The sequence below is a fragment of the Rhipicephalus microplus genome, chromosome X (genome assembly GCF_043290135.1).
Source record: "Rhipicephalus microplus isolate Deutch F79 chromosome X, USDA_Rmic, whole genome shotgun sequence".
In the NCBI taxonomy this organism is placed as follows: Eukaryota; Metazoa; Arthropoda; class Arachnida; order Ixodida; family Ixodidae; genus Rhipicephalus; species Rhipicephalus microplus.
In genome coordinates, this window is record NC_134710.1 from 279,546,635 (window position 1) to 279,563,972 (window position 17,338).

The 17,338-nt window shown below is 43.2% G+C and overlaps 1 protein-coding gene across 1 annotated transcript in view; it reads left to right on the forward strand.

Moving 5' to 3' along the window:
* Window positions 1–17,120, forward strand: part of LOC119168312 (uncharacterized) — a 42,683-nt gene extending 25,563 nt beyond the window's left edge. The window contains exons 2-5 of the mRNA XM_037419716.2: window positions 1,419–1,527; window positions 5,513–5,589; window positions 7,432–7,594; window positions 16,928–17,120. Of these exons, the coding sequence (XP_037275613.2) occupies window positions 1,419–1,527; window positions 5,513–5,589; window positions 7,432–7,594; window positions 16,928–17,019 (441 nt within the window). The 3' untranslated portion in view covers window positions 17,020–17,120. The remainder of the gene's footprint in view (window positions 1–1,418; window positions 1,528–5,512; window positions 5,590–7,431; window positions 7,595–16,927) is intronic.
* Window positions 17,121–17,338: the final 218 nt, after the last annotated feature.

Sequence of the window (17,338 nt, forward strand, 5' to 3'; positions counted from 1 at the left end):
TTTTGAGCGTCCTGAGCTGCACAACTACTGCGGCCACCAAAGTGTGCTGGGATGCTCCGCGCTGTACTCTGCATTGCTAGCTTTATATAAAAGAATTACACCAGTGCACTTGATCGCGATTATAACGAAAGTGAGCCGCGTGTTCAAAGAGAACAGGAAAGCACTCATGGTCGTGACGGACGCTGACGTCAACTTTCAGCTTCTGCCCTGCCCTGCCCTGCCGCTGGGACGAAAGGTGAAAGAAACGCTTGGAACGTGCGGCAAATCCATGTGACTCCACTTGTACTTCACGGACTCTAAAAACTTACGCGGCAGTGGATTTGTGCGGCAACAAACTTCGATAGGGAGGCCATTCGATAGTTACCTTAAAAAAATGTCGCAGAACCCCTTCAATATTTAAAACGCTTCTTTAGGACAATCGTCTGCCGAGGTGGCGTAGTGGTTATACGGTGCTCGGCTGCTGGCCCGCAGGTCACGGGTTCGATCCAGGTCCCGGTGGTGGCATTTCAATGAAGGCGTGATGGTAGAGGTCCGTGCACTGTGCGATAGGAGTACACGTTACAAAACACCAGATAGCCGAAACTTCCGGAGCCCTCCACTATGATGTCTCTCATTCAAATATTCATTTCGTAACGTAAAACAGATATTATTAGTGGTACACGAGTTAGAATCCGAAGGTTAGTGGCGCCACAGTGATGTTCAAGAAGATTAAGTAATGGCGTGATCCCCATTGCCGTAAAGTCGGTATAGGCAATCGCGTGCAGCGCGTGGTTGCTCGCATTTGCGGCAGTGTTCATTTCGTGACTGCCTGCACCCAGAAGAGGAGTGATTGGGCATACTAGCGTTCATTGGCGTAAATCGAGAAAAAATTCTGAGTGGGCACAGAAATCCTGTATTGGCGGCTATATTGTTTTTATAAATATATGTTTGTTTTAAATATGCAAAAATTTGCCATGATTTGCAATAAAATAAATTAAGCGAGCATGAGCCTCGGCGACAGCCAGGCGGTGTTTTATAAAAACAATAACCAGGAAACAGTAGAAATGTTCGTTTGTGATGTAATCATGGTTTAATTCTTAAATGACCGGGCTTTTGTATGTAATTATGCTATGTAAATTTGGGTTAAACAATCATGTGCATATGCTACCACATCGAAGCACAGCCTTAGTTTACTTCGAGTTGTATTCCCCGTCGCGTACACTTTTTAGGAATAATCAAATTTTATATATAACAGTGTTGCTTGGAGTGTGCTGCAATTAACTGTCAAGCAATTTCAGTAGGATGTTCTAAAGCTAAATCTCAAGGGGGGACATTTGAAAGGGTTGTCCCCCCTGCCCGAGAAGGGAAGTGAGGACCCTACCGACCCGCCCCCTCCTTCCCCATGATTTTGCCACTGCTTACGTGAAGGCTGCATGCAGGGGCTATTCAAAGAGGCACTGGAGAAGCATCACCGAGAGCAAATGAGAAGTCGACGTCTGACAGCGGTCAGCTTTTCATCGCTAAATTGGCTGGAAACAGTATCTGCCTGTGCGTATGCTTTTTTTTTCATTCTTTAAAGCATGAAAGTAATTATTATCTTGGGCATGTAACACTTCCATTAGCAGCGATCTGCCAAGTCTGTTTATTGATCCGGGTTGGAATATGTTGTGTGCATAGCAGCGAAAAAACTCAGCCCAACGAGTTCCTCACCCTCACCCACTGCCAACTGAAGTTTCACATAAATCCCTCTTTGCACGCACACGCTGGGGTCAAAAGTAAATTATTTGCTCATACAGAATACTACACAATGGATACGTGGGTACTACATCCTGTTTTACACGGAGCTTTGAGAATGAATACGGAAACCGCAGATTCAAAAGATGTGCCCCCGCGTTATTTCGAAGTCATTGATAGTTACAATTGCATTTCAATTTCACGTGAAAGTGAGGTGGACGGCTGAGAAAGGCAAGCATACTTGTGTCTTTGTCTCTCTATATAAGTAGGCCGCTTGTTTTTCGCATACCCTACAAAAATAAATTCATGAGTCCAACCTACAGGGCACACTTATAGGTGTGTGACATAGCTAATGTAAAAAAAACGGGATGACCTTAATTTCGAGTCTGGCAGTCCCATGTCACCTATTTTCCACGGGTTGGGTGCCCTTCCAAGCTACTCTGGACTTTGTTCTGCCGGATACGAGGCCATAAGTGCGCTTGTATACTTATTTAGGCAGTAGGTGCCTGGCGGCATCAATTCTGTGCCTCCCACCTCCCACAGCAGCGGTGGATGCGCAACTATGTCACCAAGTCTGTGGTGAATTTATACTGGAAGAAACATATATATATATATATATATATATATATATATATATATATATATATATATATATATATATATATATATATATGAGATCTAACAGGCAGTAATGCCAAGGAATGTACAGGGGAAGTTATTAGAACCAATGGAATGTAAATAAGAAGAAAGAAGAAAAGTGGATGAAAAAATAACCAGCCGTGAGCAGGAATCGAACCTACGACCTTCGAATAACGCGTTCGATGCTCTAACTACTGAGCTATCACAGCGGCCTTCCCTTCATCCACTTTTTTGGGTTTATATGTGAATTTAGGAGTAGGAGTGAGTAGTAGGATCTCATTAATATTGTGTTAAAACACGGAACAACGAGCCCTTAGGTATACACTTCTTTCCCTTATTTCATTGAACGAGGGTCTCGTACTGGCAGACTTGGTGTGTTTAAGTTGTATAAAAGGGACAATTAATCAGCTGCCCGCTCATAATAAGTTCACGTGCTACGTGACGCCAAACATGCGAATAAGAGTGTTTTCACACTCGTTGTTTGGCTTATAGATGGCGCTGACTGTCACTCCTACTTCTAAATTCACATATAAACCCAAAAAAGTGGATGGAGGGAAGGCCGCTGTGATAGCTCAGTGGTTAGAGCATCGAACGCGTTATTCGAAGGTCGTAGGTTCGATTCCTGCTCACGGCTGGTTAATTTTTTATCCACTTTTCTTCTTTCTTCTTATTTACATTCCATCGGTTCTAATAACTTCCCCTGTACATTCCTTGGCATTACTGTCTGTTAGATCTCATTTATATTGTGTTAAAACACAGAAAAACGAGCCTTTAGGTATACGTTTCTTTCCCTTATATATATATATATATATATATATATATATATATATATATATATAGTGGATTCACACAAAACACACCTTAGTTCTCCATAAGGAAAGCGACAAAATCCCAATAAAGATTGGTGTAATGCAGAGAGACACGATCTCTCCAATGCTATTCACCGGGTGTTTGCAGGAGGTTTTCAGGGACCTAGATTGGGAAGAATTGGGAAGAGTTAGGGATAAGAGTAAATGGAGAGTATCTTAATAACCTATAATTCAGTGATGAAATTGCCTTGATGAGTAACTCAGTGAACGGATTATACAGCTCATGATATTTGAACTGGGCACGGAAAGCAGAAGAGTAAGTCTGAAAATTAATATGCACAAAACTAAAGTAATGTGCAACAGCCTCGGCAGACAACAGCACTTTGCGAAAGTGGAGAGACACTGGAATTTGTGAAGGAATATGTCTTTTTAGGATAGGTACTAACCGCTGGCCGAACCATGAGAGTGAAATAACCTGAAGAATAAGGATAAAGTGAATCACATTCGGCAAACATTCTCTAATCAGGAATGGTAATCTGCCACTAACCCTCGATAGGAATGTATATAACAGCTACATCTTGCCGGTGCTTACATGGGGAACAGAAACCTGGAGGCATACAAAAAGGGTCAAGCCTAAATGGTGGACCACGCAGTGAGCGATGAAAAGGAAAATGGTAGGTGTAACCTTAAGAGACAAGAAGAGAGCAGAGTGGGTCAGGGAACAAATTGGGGTTAAGGATATCATAGTTGAAATCAAGAAGAAGAAATGGACATGGGCCAGGCACGTAGCACGTAGGCAGGATAACCGCTGGTCATTAAGAGTAACTGCCTGGATGCCCAGAGAAGGTAAACGCACGAAGAGGAGTCAGAAAGTTAGGTGGGCCGATGAGATTAAAAAAGTTTGCAGGTATAAAATGGAAGCAGAAAGCACAATACCGAGTTGATTGGCGGATCATGGGAGAGGCATTTGCCCACTAGTGGGCGTAGTCAGTCAGGATGATGATGATGTGGTGGATTAGGTTCGTCCAGGGTTTTCGCAGAATCTTATCCGGCTACCTTTCGAGACGAGTATCCAGAAACAACTGAGCGCCAGGTCGGTGTACTGCCATACCCATTGGGAAGAACCCTTGGGTTCTTGGTCGGCACTGGGAATCAAATCCCGCACCCCCAGCATTGCAAGCGGACGCTCTAACCATCTAGCCACCACTGCGGCGTTTTTCTATGTAACTTGACGAAGGCTTTGTGTGCGGGTATGTGGTTAAAATGCAGCAGCTGATCACGGAACGATCACTTCAGGACTAGCGTGCATGGTCCCCGTTAAACGAACTGACCATGGTGCCAGTGCGTTTTGACGCCGTGTGTTTATATGAGCGAAATTCATTTTGTTCATATACAGTTGAACGCACTTATAAAAGGCATGCTCTAGGTAGGAATTCGTGTCTTTTATATGAAATGTCTTTTAAAAGTAGGGTATCTCGTATGGATTATCTTATTAAACCGTATTTTACTGCAGGCACACTGCTGTCTTTTATACCCATTTGTCTCTTATATCAGTGCTTCTTATGAAGGGTTTCGACTGTATGTATACTTGGTGCGTTACACTTGACTTTGTATATCGATATTACAATAATCCAGTGAAAATATGGCAGATTCACACTTGTACCTAATCAGACATGCAGGCAAGCAAAACACGTACGGCGCTCACTTAACTCAATGCTTCTTTGGACGCGTTGGTTCATTCAGAAATAGATTTGAGTGCAAGCTGACAACAAAAAAGAAGAGACAGCGCTCGTGTAGTCGTTTTCTCTTCTTGTGTGTTGTACGTTTGGGCTCAAATCTATTTATTCCCTTCCAACTCTTTATTCAGTGCATTAATAGTGATTGATTGATATGTGGGGTTTAACGTCCCAAAACCATTATATGATTATGAGAGACGCCGTAGTGGAGGGCTCCGGAAATTTAGACCACCTGGTGTTCTTTAACGTGCACCCAAATCTGAGCACACGGGAACGCATTAATAGTGAAATAGATACACCATTTGACACATGAGCACATTAACACCATCGAAACCACCTGCGCACACTGAAAACACACGTTTATCACAGCCAGGAACCAATATATACCGTCTTTCGCCGGAGAACAGAGATTGCGATGATGCACTTACACAGTGGTGCTCGTTGTTTTCAGCGAAAAAAAGCCATGTAGAAGACAGTCTAATGCACTTCGTTCGTTATCGACATTGCTTACCTTCCATCATGTAACAACCAAACCAGTGACGCTGTAGACTAGACTCACCTCCTGTACAGGCGTTGAACATAAACGCGATGCCACTTCTTGTCACTATTTTGCAGCAAACGACACCACTCAGTGCTACTTCTGCAAGTCATACCTAGACTACATCGAGAGGTGCCTGATGAATAGAACGGCTGTAAGTATATTTTATTGTGATAGCAATTATATGGACACTCTCGGCTGCATTTCGCCGCTGGCGTCATGTACCGTATACATACATACACACACACACACACACACACACACACACACATATATATATATATATATATATATATATATATATATATATATATATATATATATATATATATATATATATATATACATACATATATATATATATATATATACATATATATATATATATATATATACATATATATATATATATATATATACATACATATATATATATATATATATATATATATGTATGTATATATGAAAATGCAAGGCAGAAAAAAAATCCAGAAAAAAGGCTTCGGCGCGCGAACTCAATCATAGAACTTCCGCGTCGTGAATGCGCGGCGTTAACCACTGAGCCACCGAGGGGTATCTCCACCAACGTTCAAAGGGCAAGCTATTTATATCTACCTCTTACCGCTGTTGGGGGGCATCTCGCGGGGGAAGGGGGGAACTATCGTGTTTTCACCATTATCAGCAAGATGACGCAATGAGCGCGCGGCAGCTCTCTTATATCACGCGTAGACCCTCGGAGAGCAGGGCAAGTGGACAATATCTCGCGTGCCCTCATCTCCCGGTGGGGTGGATCAGCCGTCTTGCCTTGCGTTAGGCTTGCACTGGAATAATTCTGTTGTAGTTACGGGGAGCACAAATCTCACTGCAATCGTTGCACAGCTTCCGTTTGCGAAAAGGACGCACCTTTCAGGCACACTGAAGTGTAACAACTGAGACGCTTACACACAGCTTCGCCTTTGGGGCGAAGCTGTGAATTTTTTTTTTTGCAGGCACACGTAAGCCCGTGCGCCGGTGCCTTTTCGTTGCCTAAATGATTTGGTTGGATCTTTGTTGCTTAATTGAACAGACAGGTATGCGAAAAGTGTATTCTAAGTAACTATATATGAAATTAAATATACAGAGCGTTTTTGTCTACGTTTCTACAACAATCGTTCTCAGTGAGCAAGCATTTAATTACGAGTTCATGCTTAACTCAGGAAAGAAGCGACGGAATGGCTTTTTGAGTTTGGTGGGTCTTGCACGTATATATACCTCTGCACGTGTTGCTGCGGACGCCCCGGGCGTCATGACTATGTTGCGGCGCTGCCATCATGTTCAACGAGTTTGATATAATCTAATGAATGGTGTCTCGATGCGTTCTCCATTCGTTGCTCCGCAGAGGGGTATTGCATTGGGGTGTACGGGAATGAAATGATAACAAAGAAAAGAAAGAAAGGCGCTCTCGGGCTTGAAATATATTGAAGTGCACTATTAATGCACCTAGAGAAGCTTTTAAAAGTTATTTTGCCATGATTGTCACACCCTTAAAGAGCGAAGACGAAGGCAAAAGTCAACACCTCTTACTATTCGTCTTATGCTCCGTCTGCGTTTACACTGCGTCTCCAAGCTTCTTTATATATTGAAATGTGAAGCCTGTCTGTTTTGTAGTACGTAGTAAATTGTTAAACGCATTAATGGTTTGCACCGTATGGCACTTGGCAGTACGTTACAGCAAAGGTGCGTGTGTGTGAGGAGGTGGGAGGGTGGGAAGGGAACTTAGAGTGACCTGCGCAAGTGCCTTTTTCGTCTCGTCCTAGCGTAGGTCACCCTTAGTTCCAATGTACCAATAAGACCAGCGTCTTCAGAGTAAGATGAATGCGCTTTGCGCGTTCTCCATGCTTTCGTGCACACTTCTCCGTCGACCAAGATGGAGACGAGTTCAGTTATGAATGAGGCATGCAAATTAAATGAAGCAAGGTTAAAGCTTCCTCGCATTGATCCCATATATTGTTCACAGGCGCAGGTGATGTACCGTGTCAGTGTGACTTGCGAATTTTTCTACACGACCATCGAAGAACCCTGTAGGCTGGCCGTGGACAAGAACGCCAACATTATTTACGCTGGCCTCAAGTATCGCAGTGACCCGGCCATGCTGTGTGGTATTATGACGCTCTGCCCGCGTAAGTTTTTCATTATCTGCTGTAAATGTGTCCAGTCTATGGGTTTTCTTCGTGTGCAGTGCTGTCGGGATTTTGGCGCTAAATCTACTATTCAGTTTAGGTATGCGCGAACTAGACCAACAGTGAGTACTACTGCTGTAATAGAAAGCAGTGCATTCGATTAAGCTTAATCCTATAGCTTGATAACAGCAATAAATAAGCTATACCATGTAATTTTACACTCGACCTTCCGCAGGATAAACAGAGCAAAAATATAATGTAACAATTTGGCTAGTTGGCTGAACTGAAACGTGTTATTCATAATGGTATTGATCGCAAACAGACAGAGGACAAGCGAGTGAACAAAGACGTCTGTGACCTCATGCTTGCTCCCTGTCTAGTGTTTACGCTAAATGTCATCGTGCACAACGTGCCAGATAATATTAAACTATACGTACCTAATAGCAGTATTTAAATTCCTTTGCGAAACAATGTTTACGTATACTGTCTCTTAAAGAAGTTGGCGAGTCCCAAAGAGCCTCCAAGAAGTTCGCATGGGTTTTCTGTTGTCATCGCCTCAACATGGACCTGTTCAAGTTTATGAATGTACGCAAAGTTGGGTTATCTGTTCTGACATTGATACGTGATAAATGAAAAACTTGAATAAAGATAATGTTTGAGTGTGCTTGTCGTTTAAGCCATACATTCAGGCATCAGAGTTTGCCCGTCAGTGGTATTATTCGCTGTGTAAAACTATTTATGTGACGCTATGATGACTGAAAGACGTGGCCTGGCTCATACGCCATGTCTATTCTATTCAGCACTTCTTCCTTCTCGGCCTCTACCAACCATCGCTTCATACGTTACACCATCTCCCCTCCCCCGAAAGAAGGCATGAATTACGAACAAGAAAAAGTAAACAAGGAGAGGTTGAAAAGTCACAAATGTCAAAATTCACAGTTGGTTCTACACTCTAAGCCGAAATTCGGCAAAGTTGGACTAACTGCAGTCGTTAAACCAATGGACGAACGGTTCGTCCAACAGGGACTAAATGTGTGACAATGCGTGTCTTGCGCAAACGCCCGGCAATGAAAGGACCAACGGGGAGGGCAACTGCGCCGCGATCGCCTCCTGTCGATGCTGCACTGCAATGCTCGGCGTGGTCGGCGATCATGAAAACAAGTTATATAGGCTATACGCCACTGTGAAAGTGAAGCACTATGAAACGAATAGAAGATGTTATTAGAGGAAAGTAGTACAACACGCTGTCAGGGCACACAGCAAGTGCCCTCGCGTTTCCACCATGCCGGCACGGGCGAGCCGAAGCCAAGTGAAAGTCTCCGCAAACACGGGCAATGCCGAGAACTCGCTTTAATGTGCTGAATAAGTTCGAACTACGGTGAACACTGACAATGCTAATAAAGGTACGCTGTTCATCAGCGGTCGTGTACCCACACAGTGACCAGAAGTTCAAAGCGATATATAGGAAAAGTAGGCTTCGTACGTCATCGGTATCAAGCGGGCTGCCGGTGTGAGTGCATTGCCGGCACAAGCGAAGGAAACGTCGCGTACAAGTTCACAAAAATAGTAGCTCAGGCAAACTTATGTCTTTTTATCCATGCGACAATCGTTATCAAAAATCCAACGTGTAGGCGACCGCGGATACGAGTAATCGTGCGGCCAGCGGTACACAGGTTGTGCCTTACCAGCACTATGAAAAAACCGAGCCTGCATACGGTCTCGTCGCTGTAAGTATACAGATATCTACATCACTCCGTAATACACAGCGAACATGGGGCACTTACCTATTGTTCATTTGTGACTATAAAATAACGACGACGAAAATTTCACGCGAGCCGCATGTTGCGATCGCCGGCGGTCGTTTAGCCGTACTCGTCGTAAGCCTAGCGACGCCGTCGGCAAGCCGACACGGTATGGCATCGGCGGGGCGCCTGCGGCTGCTTCGCCGGCTTTCCCGCACAAGCGCCTCTGCTATGTTTGTGTTTGCGGACTCGTGCGCCAGCACTGCGAACGCTGGTTCGGCCGACATGATCGAATACCAGCTGATAATTCGTAGTCTCGTGCTAGAAGCATGTTGAATATTAGATGGATCCATATTAAAAGATCGGTGCGCATCGGTGCTACGAATTAGCCGATGTAATTTTTCGCGTTACGGTATCAATGTTTATTGTTTTTTTAAGCCGAGTAAAAGTCGCCCACTGGCACTAGATGGGAGGTCAAAATACTGTGCTATATATACCCGAGAGCCTGTTCTTTGTAGTACAGCGCGGGCAGTCAGTGTTTGCGGTGTTTTACTTTGAAATAATAGTGCGTATGTATGTGTGTGTGTGTGTGTGTGTGTGTGTGTGTGTGTGTGTTGCATGATTAACATACTATGATCTTCAGTGCTGATTAAATTGGAATAAACATAAAATATACTGCACAAAAGCAGTGTCGCCATTTTTTTGCCATTGGTCCAGACGGTTCAACTGTTAGTCCCGCTGGATCATTCTACTGGGGCCGACATTTAAACCAAGTGGAGTAAGTGCTTGGGGTAACAGTTGAGCCCTTGCAGTTACTCCCGCAGTTAGTCCAAAATTGGTTCAAAATCTGTGGCAGCGCATTTAGACCCCTAAAGGACCAATGGCATACCCCACTTTAGTCTTTTTCGGCTTAGAGTGTATGATCCAAAGAAGTTCCGTAAACTTTCAAAGACTTCAGGGGAGAGTTCAGCAGTCCGGTTAACGCAGGAGTTCTGGTGGGCCAGGCTGACTGTGGTGTTCTGGAAAAGATAACTGCGTTCTGCACAACTGCACTGACAATAAAACGGCTTCTGCAGCTGCGAATAACGAAAGAGGTTGGACGTCTTTGTAGCATTTGAAGGTCGGACGTCATAGGTGCCGAATTTTCTGTCGTGGGCGCTGTATTCTGTGTCGTGGCTGAGACACAAGCATTGCTTCCAGCTTTCGTTTGCGAAAACCGAAGTTGATGATAAGATGTTTGTGTTCCGGCATTTTGCAAATGGTAGCAATCAGTCTGTTTCGTGGTTTTCTGTGGTGGTATCTCGGTTGGTAGAATTGTACATGATGCCTTGATATCTGGTACAGAAGACTTACTTGACGTTTCCTTGCACGAATATGGCTCAGATGTTGACTTGGTCTTTCCTTTAGTTGGTGTCGTTACTGACGACCATTCTTAAGCCACAAATCTGCTTGTGATCTTATTTTAGTTCGTCGTCGTGCTTGATGTAACTGCCGTAGTTTCCGGAGTTCTTTGAGTTCTTGATGGCACTGCTGATGTTGCAAAATCTGATGAGTTAGTACTCCTTTAGTAACACGAGCCTGCTTTTTTTGATAGTTGGCGTCACCAATAAATAGTTGGTAGTCGTTGGGATGTCGTGATTCTCAAAAGAAAATGAAGATGGTGCACTAGAATCGACAAAAAGGTCTTTGGAGGCTTCTTCTTCCCTGTTCATTACGAAGGGCTCTTGCGCTTGGCAGCGTGCGATGTTCGATTTGTTTGAGCCTTCTGCTTTGTTTCGATCTGGTGATTGATGAACACTAGATGCTTCTACAGAAGACTTTTCTTCACAAGATGGTGATTGTGAATGCTTCTGTCTTTGTGGAACTACTTAGTTGAATACTTTGAACGAATGAGATTTTTGTGAACATTCGTTGTCTTGGTTGGTTTCGTGCAGATTTGCTAACTCGTCATGCGTAAATTCGACGATCTTATGAGGTGCTTCATCAGGTTTATCAGTAAGGTTGATGACCGGCGATGCCAAGTCAATTTGCAAAGTACGCATGTGACACGAAGTATTAAATGCATCTGAGTCATCCATATTGGATTAAATTTTTTTATGCAGCGAAGAGTTAAGCAATAGCGATATTTACGCAGATGAGTAACCAGGTGGAAGGTTGGAAAAACGACCGCGTGTTCTTTCCAGGAAAATGTGGCTAACTTCACCTGACGGGAATTTTAAATTCATGCTCTGTACTCGAATGCTTGAAGGCTGCTTATGAGTGCGATGACTGAGTTCGAATGCACTGAGAGTGCGTGTTCTAATCCATGGCCAAGACACAAAGACATGTAACTATAGCCTTTGCGTGTCCCGTTTTGCATTTTTTATTTTGCATGCGTAAATGCGACGATCTTATGAGGTGCTTCATCAGGTTTATCAGTAATGTTGATGACAGGTGATGCCAAGTCAATTTGCAAAGTACGCATGCGGCACGTAGTATTAAATGCATCTGGGTCACTCATAGTAGATTAAATTCTTTTATGCAGCGAAGAGTTAAGCATTGGCGATATTTGTGCAGATGAGGAATCAGTTGGAAGGTTGGGAAAACGACCACGTGTGAAAGTGCATGTTCTAATTGAACTTTCATTATGGTCTTGAAACCAGATGATTATTTTTTTCTTTTCTCTTATGCCAAGACTCGTCGTTTTCGAATATGTGGGTGAGGTAAAATTTAAACGCCTCACCGGTGATGTAGTCGCTGAAATTCGTAACCACATCCCGTTCCGACCATGATGCAGCGGTAGCATGTAGCTCGAACAGGTTGAATCAGTCCTGTACAGGTACATCGCCCCCTGCTCCGGGGTACTTGGGGATGGGAAGGTCAGTGGATGGTCCTGTCATGATGCCGGTCATGGTGCAGAGTTGGGATGCACTTGCGTGGTCAACGTTCGGTCAGTGCGTCTTGCTGAGGTGGTCAATGATGATGGCCGGTTGATGAAGTGGCTGCCAGTTCTTCATCCTGTCGACTGAATGATGATGATGATGCTCCTTGGATCATTGGCACCTACCCACTTTGGGGGATTGGCCATGAGTCGGGCGGATCATGCATACTGAACATATGATTAATATTTAGTAAGAGCTAAAATAATTTTGAGATGATTGTTAATGTAACGTTAATTATGAATAATTGTAATTTCAAGTCGCAATATTTTGTGTAATCTCGCAGAGACTGAAGATCTTTTGGCTAAGAAGCCTGAATAAAAAATTGTTAGTAGTTGATGCATCTACCAAATCTATTCGAGTCGCATATAAACTTTTCCACGGCTTTGAAAACATTCCTTTCCAAGTGCCCAGGAGCGAAGGCCGCAAATGATAGCACAACGGCCGACGTAACCGCCAGACCCCATTGCCGCAATCTAATTTCGATACGTTTTCCATGGAAGGAAAAACGTCGGCAGCTCAACAAGAAGTGTGTGACAGTTTCGAGTTCATTGCAAAATGAGCAATAAGGGGAGACCGCCAAACCCGCTCTGTGCATCTAAAAATTTAGATTTAAAACTCTACAACGCATTCTGGTTATTTCAACTTCAGCTCGTCTTGCTGCACACCATTTCCTGCTCCAAGGGAACTGTAGGTACAGGAAGTCCGGTGATGAATCAAGACTTTGAGTAAACACAGATAGTGCATACTTTCTGAACCTTGCCGCAGTAACAAGCGCCATAACAGGAAAGAGAAAGAGAACTGGACCTGTCAGAAAAGCTTTCGCCAGAGAGTCCGCAACTTCATTGAGTTCAATTCTTTTGTGTCCTGGCACCGAAATTAATCGCAAGTTTCGCAAATGATGAAGAACAAGTAATCGCCATAATATTAGAATCTCCGAAACTGTTGAAGCAGTTAGTGCCGATTACAACGACAATGAATCTGTAACTATAGACACAGAAGTAATGCTTAAAAGAATTTTACGTAGGGCTATTATAACAGCTGAGAACTCGGTCAAATATTTGGGTGTAATCAGGAAGCCTAACAGAAAACGACCATTCTAGTTGTGTAGAAAAAATCCCCACCCCGGCCTTTTCCTCCCACTGCGAAGCATCAGTTGCTATCACAACCGTAGAACCATTTTGATTTAGGTGCTCTTGTGTAACACTGTGACTGCAAGACGTGGCCTGGTTCATACGTCATGTTATTCTATTCAGCACTTCTTCCTTCTCGGCCTCTACCAACCATCGCTTCATACATCACACGTGCGACGCTATGATGAATGGGCGACGTGGCCTGGTTCATACGCCATGTTTATTCCAATAAGCACTTTCTTTTCTGCTTCTACAAACCATCCATTCCTTCATAAGTCACAAGATTCCCCCTCCCCTAAAAGAAGGCATCAGTTACAACTCTCACTTGCTCTCTGTCTAGTGTTCACTCTAAATGTCATCGTGCATAACGTGTCAGATGTTATTAAACTACGTACCTAATAACAGTATTTAGATTTCTTTGCCAAATAATATTTACATAGATTATGTCTGTTTAAGAGGTTGGTGAGTCCCTAAGAGCCTCCAAGAAGTTTGCATAAGTTTTTTGTTGTCATCGCCTAGGCATGGGCCTGTTCAACTTTATGAATGTACGCAAAGTTGGGTTATCTATTTCGACAATGATACGTGATAAATGGAAAACTTGTTTAAGATAATGTTTGAGTGTGCTTGTCGTTCAGGCCACACATTTAGACATCATATATATATATATATATATATATATATATATATATATATATATATATATATATATATATATATATATATATATATATATATATATATATATATATATATTTTAATACGCTTCCGCAACTTTCGTCGTAACGGTTGTTGATGCACTGCTGGGAAGCGAAAGTATACGTACGTGGGTGATGCGCCAGGCCTTTTTCTGCACCGCAAATTGTTTCAGCGATAGTTGGGTGGCCAGTTGCAGAAAACGGAAGAACTGTGTCAAGAACTGTATGTGTGGAGTTGGCCGTACGTAGGGCTGCTAAAATCAACTGTGTCTGAATGTCTCGTGCTGTGCAGTATTGTGGGCAAAACTTATAAATGGCAAGATGGCTTACCACGTTTTGTGTTCGGAATTAACAAACACGAAAAAAAGTTTGGAATCTTAGCGCCAAGAAACACGGAGACATTGTGCTTTTGTCGTCTACGTCTGTTTCTTCTGTCTCCGTGTTTTTTGGCGCAAAGATTTCGAAGTATATGCATCAATTTACCAAGCCGCCGAACTCGCTGCACGAAAATTACGTTCACGAGGGTTTTGTCGGTTTGTTCGGTTAACTGTTAGGCTGTGGGTGATATGGAGTGTTGTTACAAAAATGAGAAAGCGCAGAAGGTATTCTGCCACATCGGCAACAATACGCCAGCCGCGATTATTGATGAGGACATGGGGACCCAAGGCGCAATGTGCGGCAGCATGAACTGCGAAACTTGAGTGGTCGTGGCGGCTGGAATCGCCACGGATTTGCCATAGCGTGTGAAGTGGTCGACTCTATCGGTTGCCGTTCGTTTGTCGAGAAAAAGAGCCGAGCCGGTCAATACAAACGAGCTTAAATGGGGAATCCGGAGTGGCTATATGAGGATGAAGAAGTCCGGCTGGCTTGGTAGTCAGATGCCTGTAGCGGTGACAGTGCTCACGGCTCGCAACGTTTACGGAGTGACACTATGAACGCATCTTCAGCCAGAAGAAGCGTTTTTGTATGCGCTTAAATGTCCTGGCAAATCTCGTATATTCAGACGTAGTATCGTCTCTATGGCTCGAAGTACATGATGTCTCTAACTTGTCGGCACTACTAAAAAAGTAGAAGGGCGCCAATGACGGAGTAATTCTTGTAAATAAAGCCATCCTTTACGACGAAACAGCGTTGACCTTTCGTTCCCGAGATAAAAAGAGGGGTGGGACTGTCATCACTGCGTGGCTTTACGTGAAAAGCGGTCATGTCAGAAAATCGGACATCGACAACTCCTAAGAATCGAGATGTCAGGAAATCGGACATCGACAACTTCTAAGAACCGAGTTGTCGGCCTCACACTCGGTTGTCGAGAGGGAAAGCTGTGAGAGGTAATCTGCGTCAGGATGACGATGACTGTTCTAGCTACAAACTTCGAAGTCGTGTTCTTGAAATTGAAATCGTAACGCCAAAATCGATGCGTGACGTAGTACAGTAAGCCAACATAAAGAATAATGATATGTGATAATTCTCTACAGCTAGACCTCTGCGACAATGTAGGTGGTCGGCTAGTGACTTCAGTGCTCTTGGTTGGGGCACATTATAAAAACATTGCGTCGTATCACAAGGAAGCATCACTGGCATGTGCCCTTCTCGGAGAGAAGCATCGCGTCGTTTCAAGTTATTTGCGCCCAATTTGTTTAACCATTATTGTTTAATCATTACAGCTAGATTGCAGGGTGTTGTTAGATTGAAGTCAACACTTGCACTGGTCATGACGTTGACAAGTCTTCGTAACTTCGGAGTAGGGCACGTAGTCTTCGGAGTCTTTAAGGGACACTAAAGAGAACTACATCTTGGTTAAGACTGATAACTTGCACTCTGTGAACTCTAATTACATACGTTTTGTTACGATAAGTTCATTATTAGCAGAGAAAATCAAGGTGGAAGTTTCATTTTTTTTCGAATTTCCTGCCAAATCTTCACGCTTGGCGTCAAAAATTTCAAAATGTGCATTTCGTATTTTAGGGACATTGGCTCGACGACATTTTTTGAAACTTGGTATGCTAGGTCTATGGGGCAAGTCAATTTGCTTTATTTTTATTGATTAGAAACTACGTAGGACGCAGTAGACGCCTTCAAAATCTTTGACTTCATGGTGTTTAGTGCGGGAATCTCAAGGTGGCGTCTCCATTCACATTTTTTTCTACCGTATTTTGGCTCACAAGAGTCGTGTTTCGGTAAAAGTGGTGTTTTCAGGATTGTAATAGTGTACTTTACTAATACTAATACGCGAAAAGTCTTCTTGCTTTTTGTGTTCCTTTATAAGTGCGACAGTGTCGACGCGTCTCTCATAATCATATGGTGGTTTTGGGACGTTAAACCCCTCAAATCAATCAAGCGACAGTGTCAAATTACGGCCGCTAAGGACTCCAAGGTGTCCTTGCCTATGAGGAAATTGTAGACATCTTCGGCGATTTATTCTATCAAATGTCTAACCTTGTTTTCTTCTTTCATGCTTGGGTATGCAGAATTCAACATTTTTAAGGATCTATTCAATATAGGTTGTGCTAGTCTCGCTGCATCAATGTTTGCTCAGTGCACTTTTTCATTGATGGGTCACCGAAGCAGCTCTATATTTCCTTCTGAAACTCTTCTCCCTTTAAGGTTTATATAATGCCCAACACACGAGCTCTTTCGCATTCCTGCTCCCTTGGAATGCTATCGTTACAGTTGGGACCGAACTCGTAACCTCATGTTCTAAAAAGAAGCACCATATAGTAAATGTGCGTGACTTTGTGCTCAACCAGTATTGTCTGCAGAAGCAGCACATGCTCTGCTGATGCTCTATCTTGCATTTGCGATCACTTCACCGTTGTGACACTCCCGCGTTTTTCTTCTGTTTCAGAGGCATCCACTGTACTAAGGCGACAGCTTTCTGCAGAAGCTTGGTCGACCAACTGTGACTTCAACCCAGTGGAAGAACTATTCGAACGATGATTCGAAATATATTTTTCGTTGACCGCACAGTATATACCGTTTTAGGGCAGTGGTTGCGGCCCGCTGTTTTATAATGAATAAAGTTTTGTCACTTTGCTAAATGATACTCGCAATGTTTTCTGGCCTATTGCGAATAATAATGCTTTGTTCAGAATGCTGCTAAAATAGGACTCATATCAAGATTTTTTTTCTTCTGTCACTTCATGAGGCGACTGTGAGTTGAAACATTTCAGTGTAATGAAAACATATATTTCAGAATCGATGTCCAGATTTTAGTCCTTGTAGAAATCAGTATTTATGTTTCTCAAAACCTGGCATC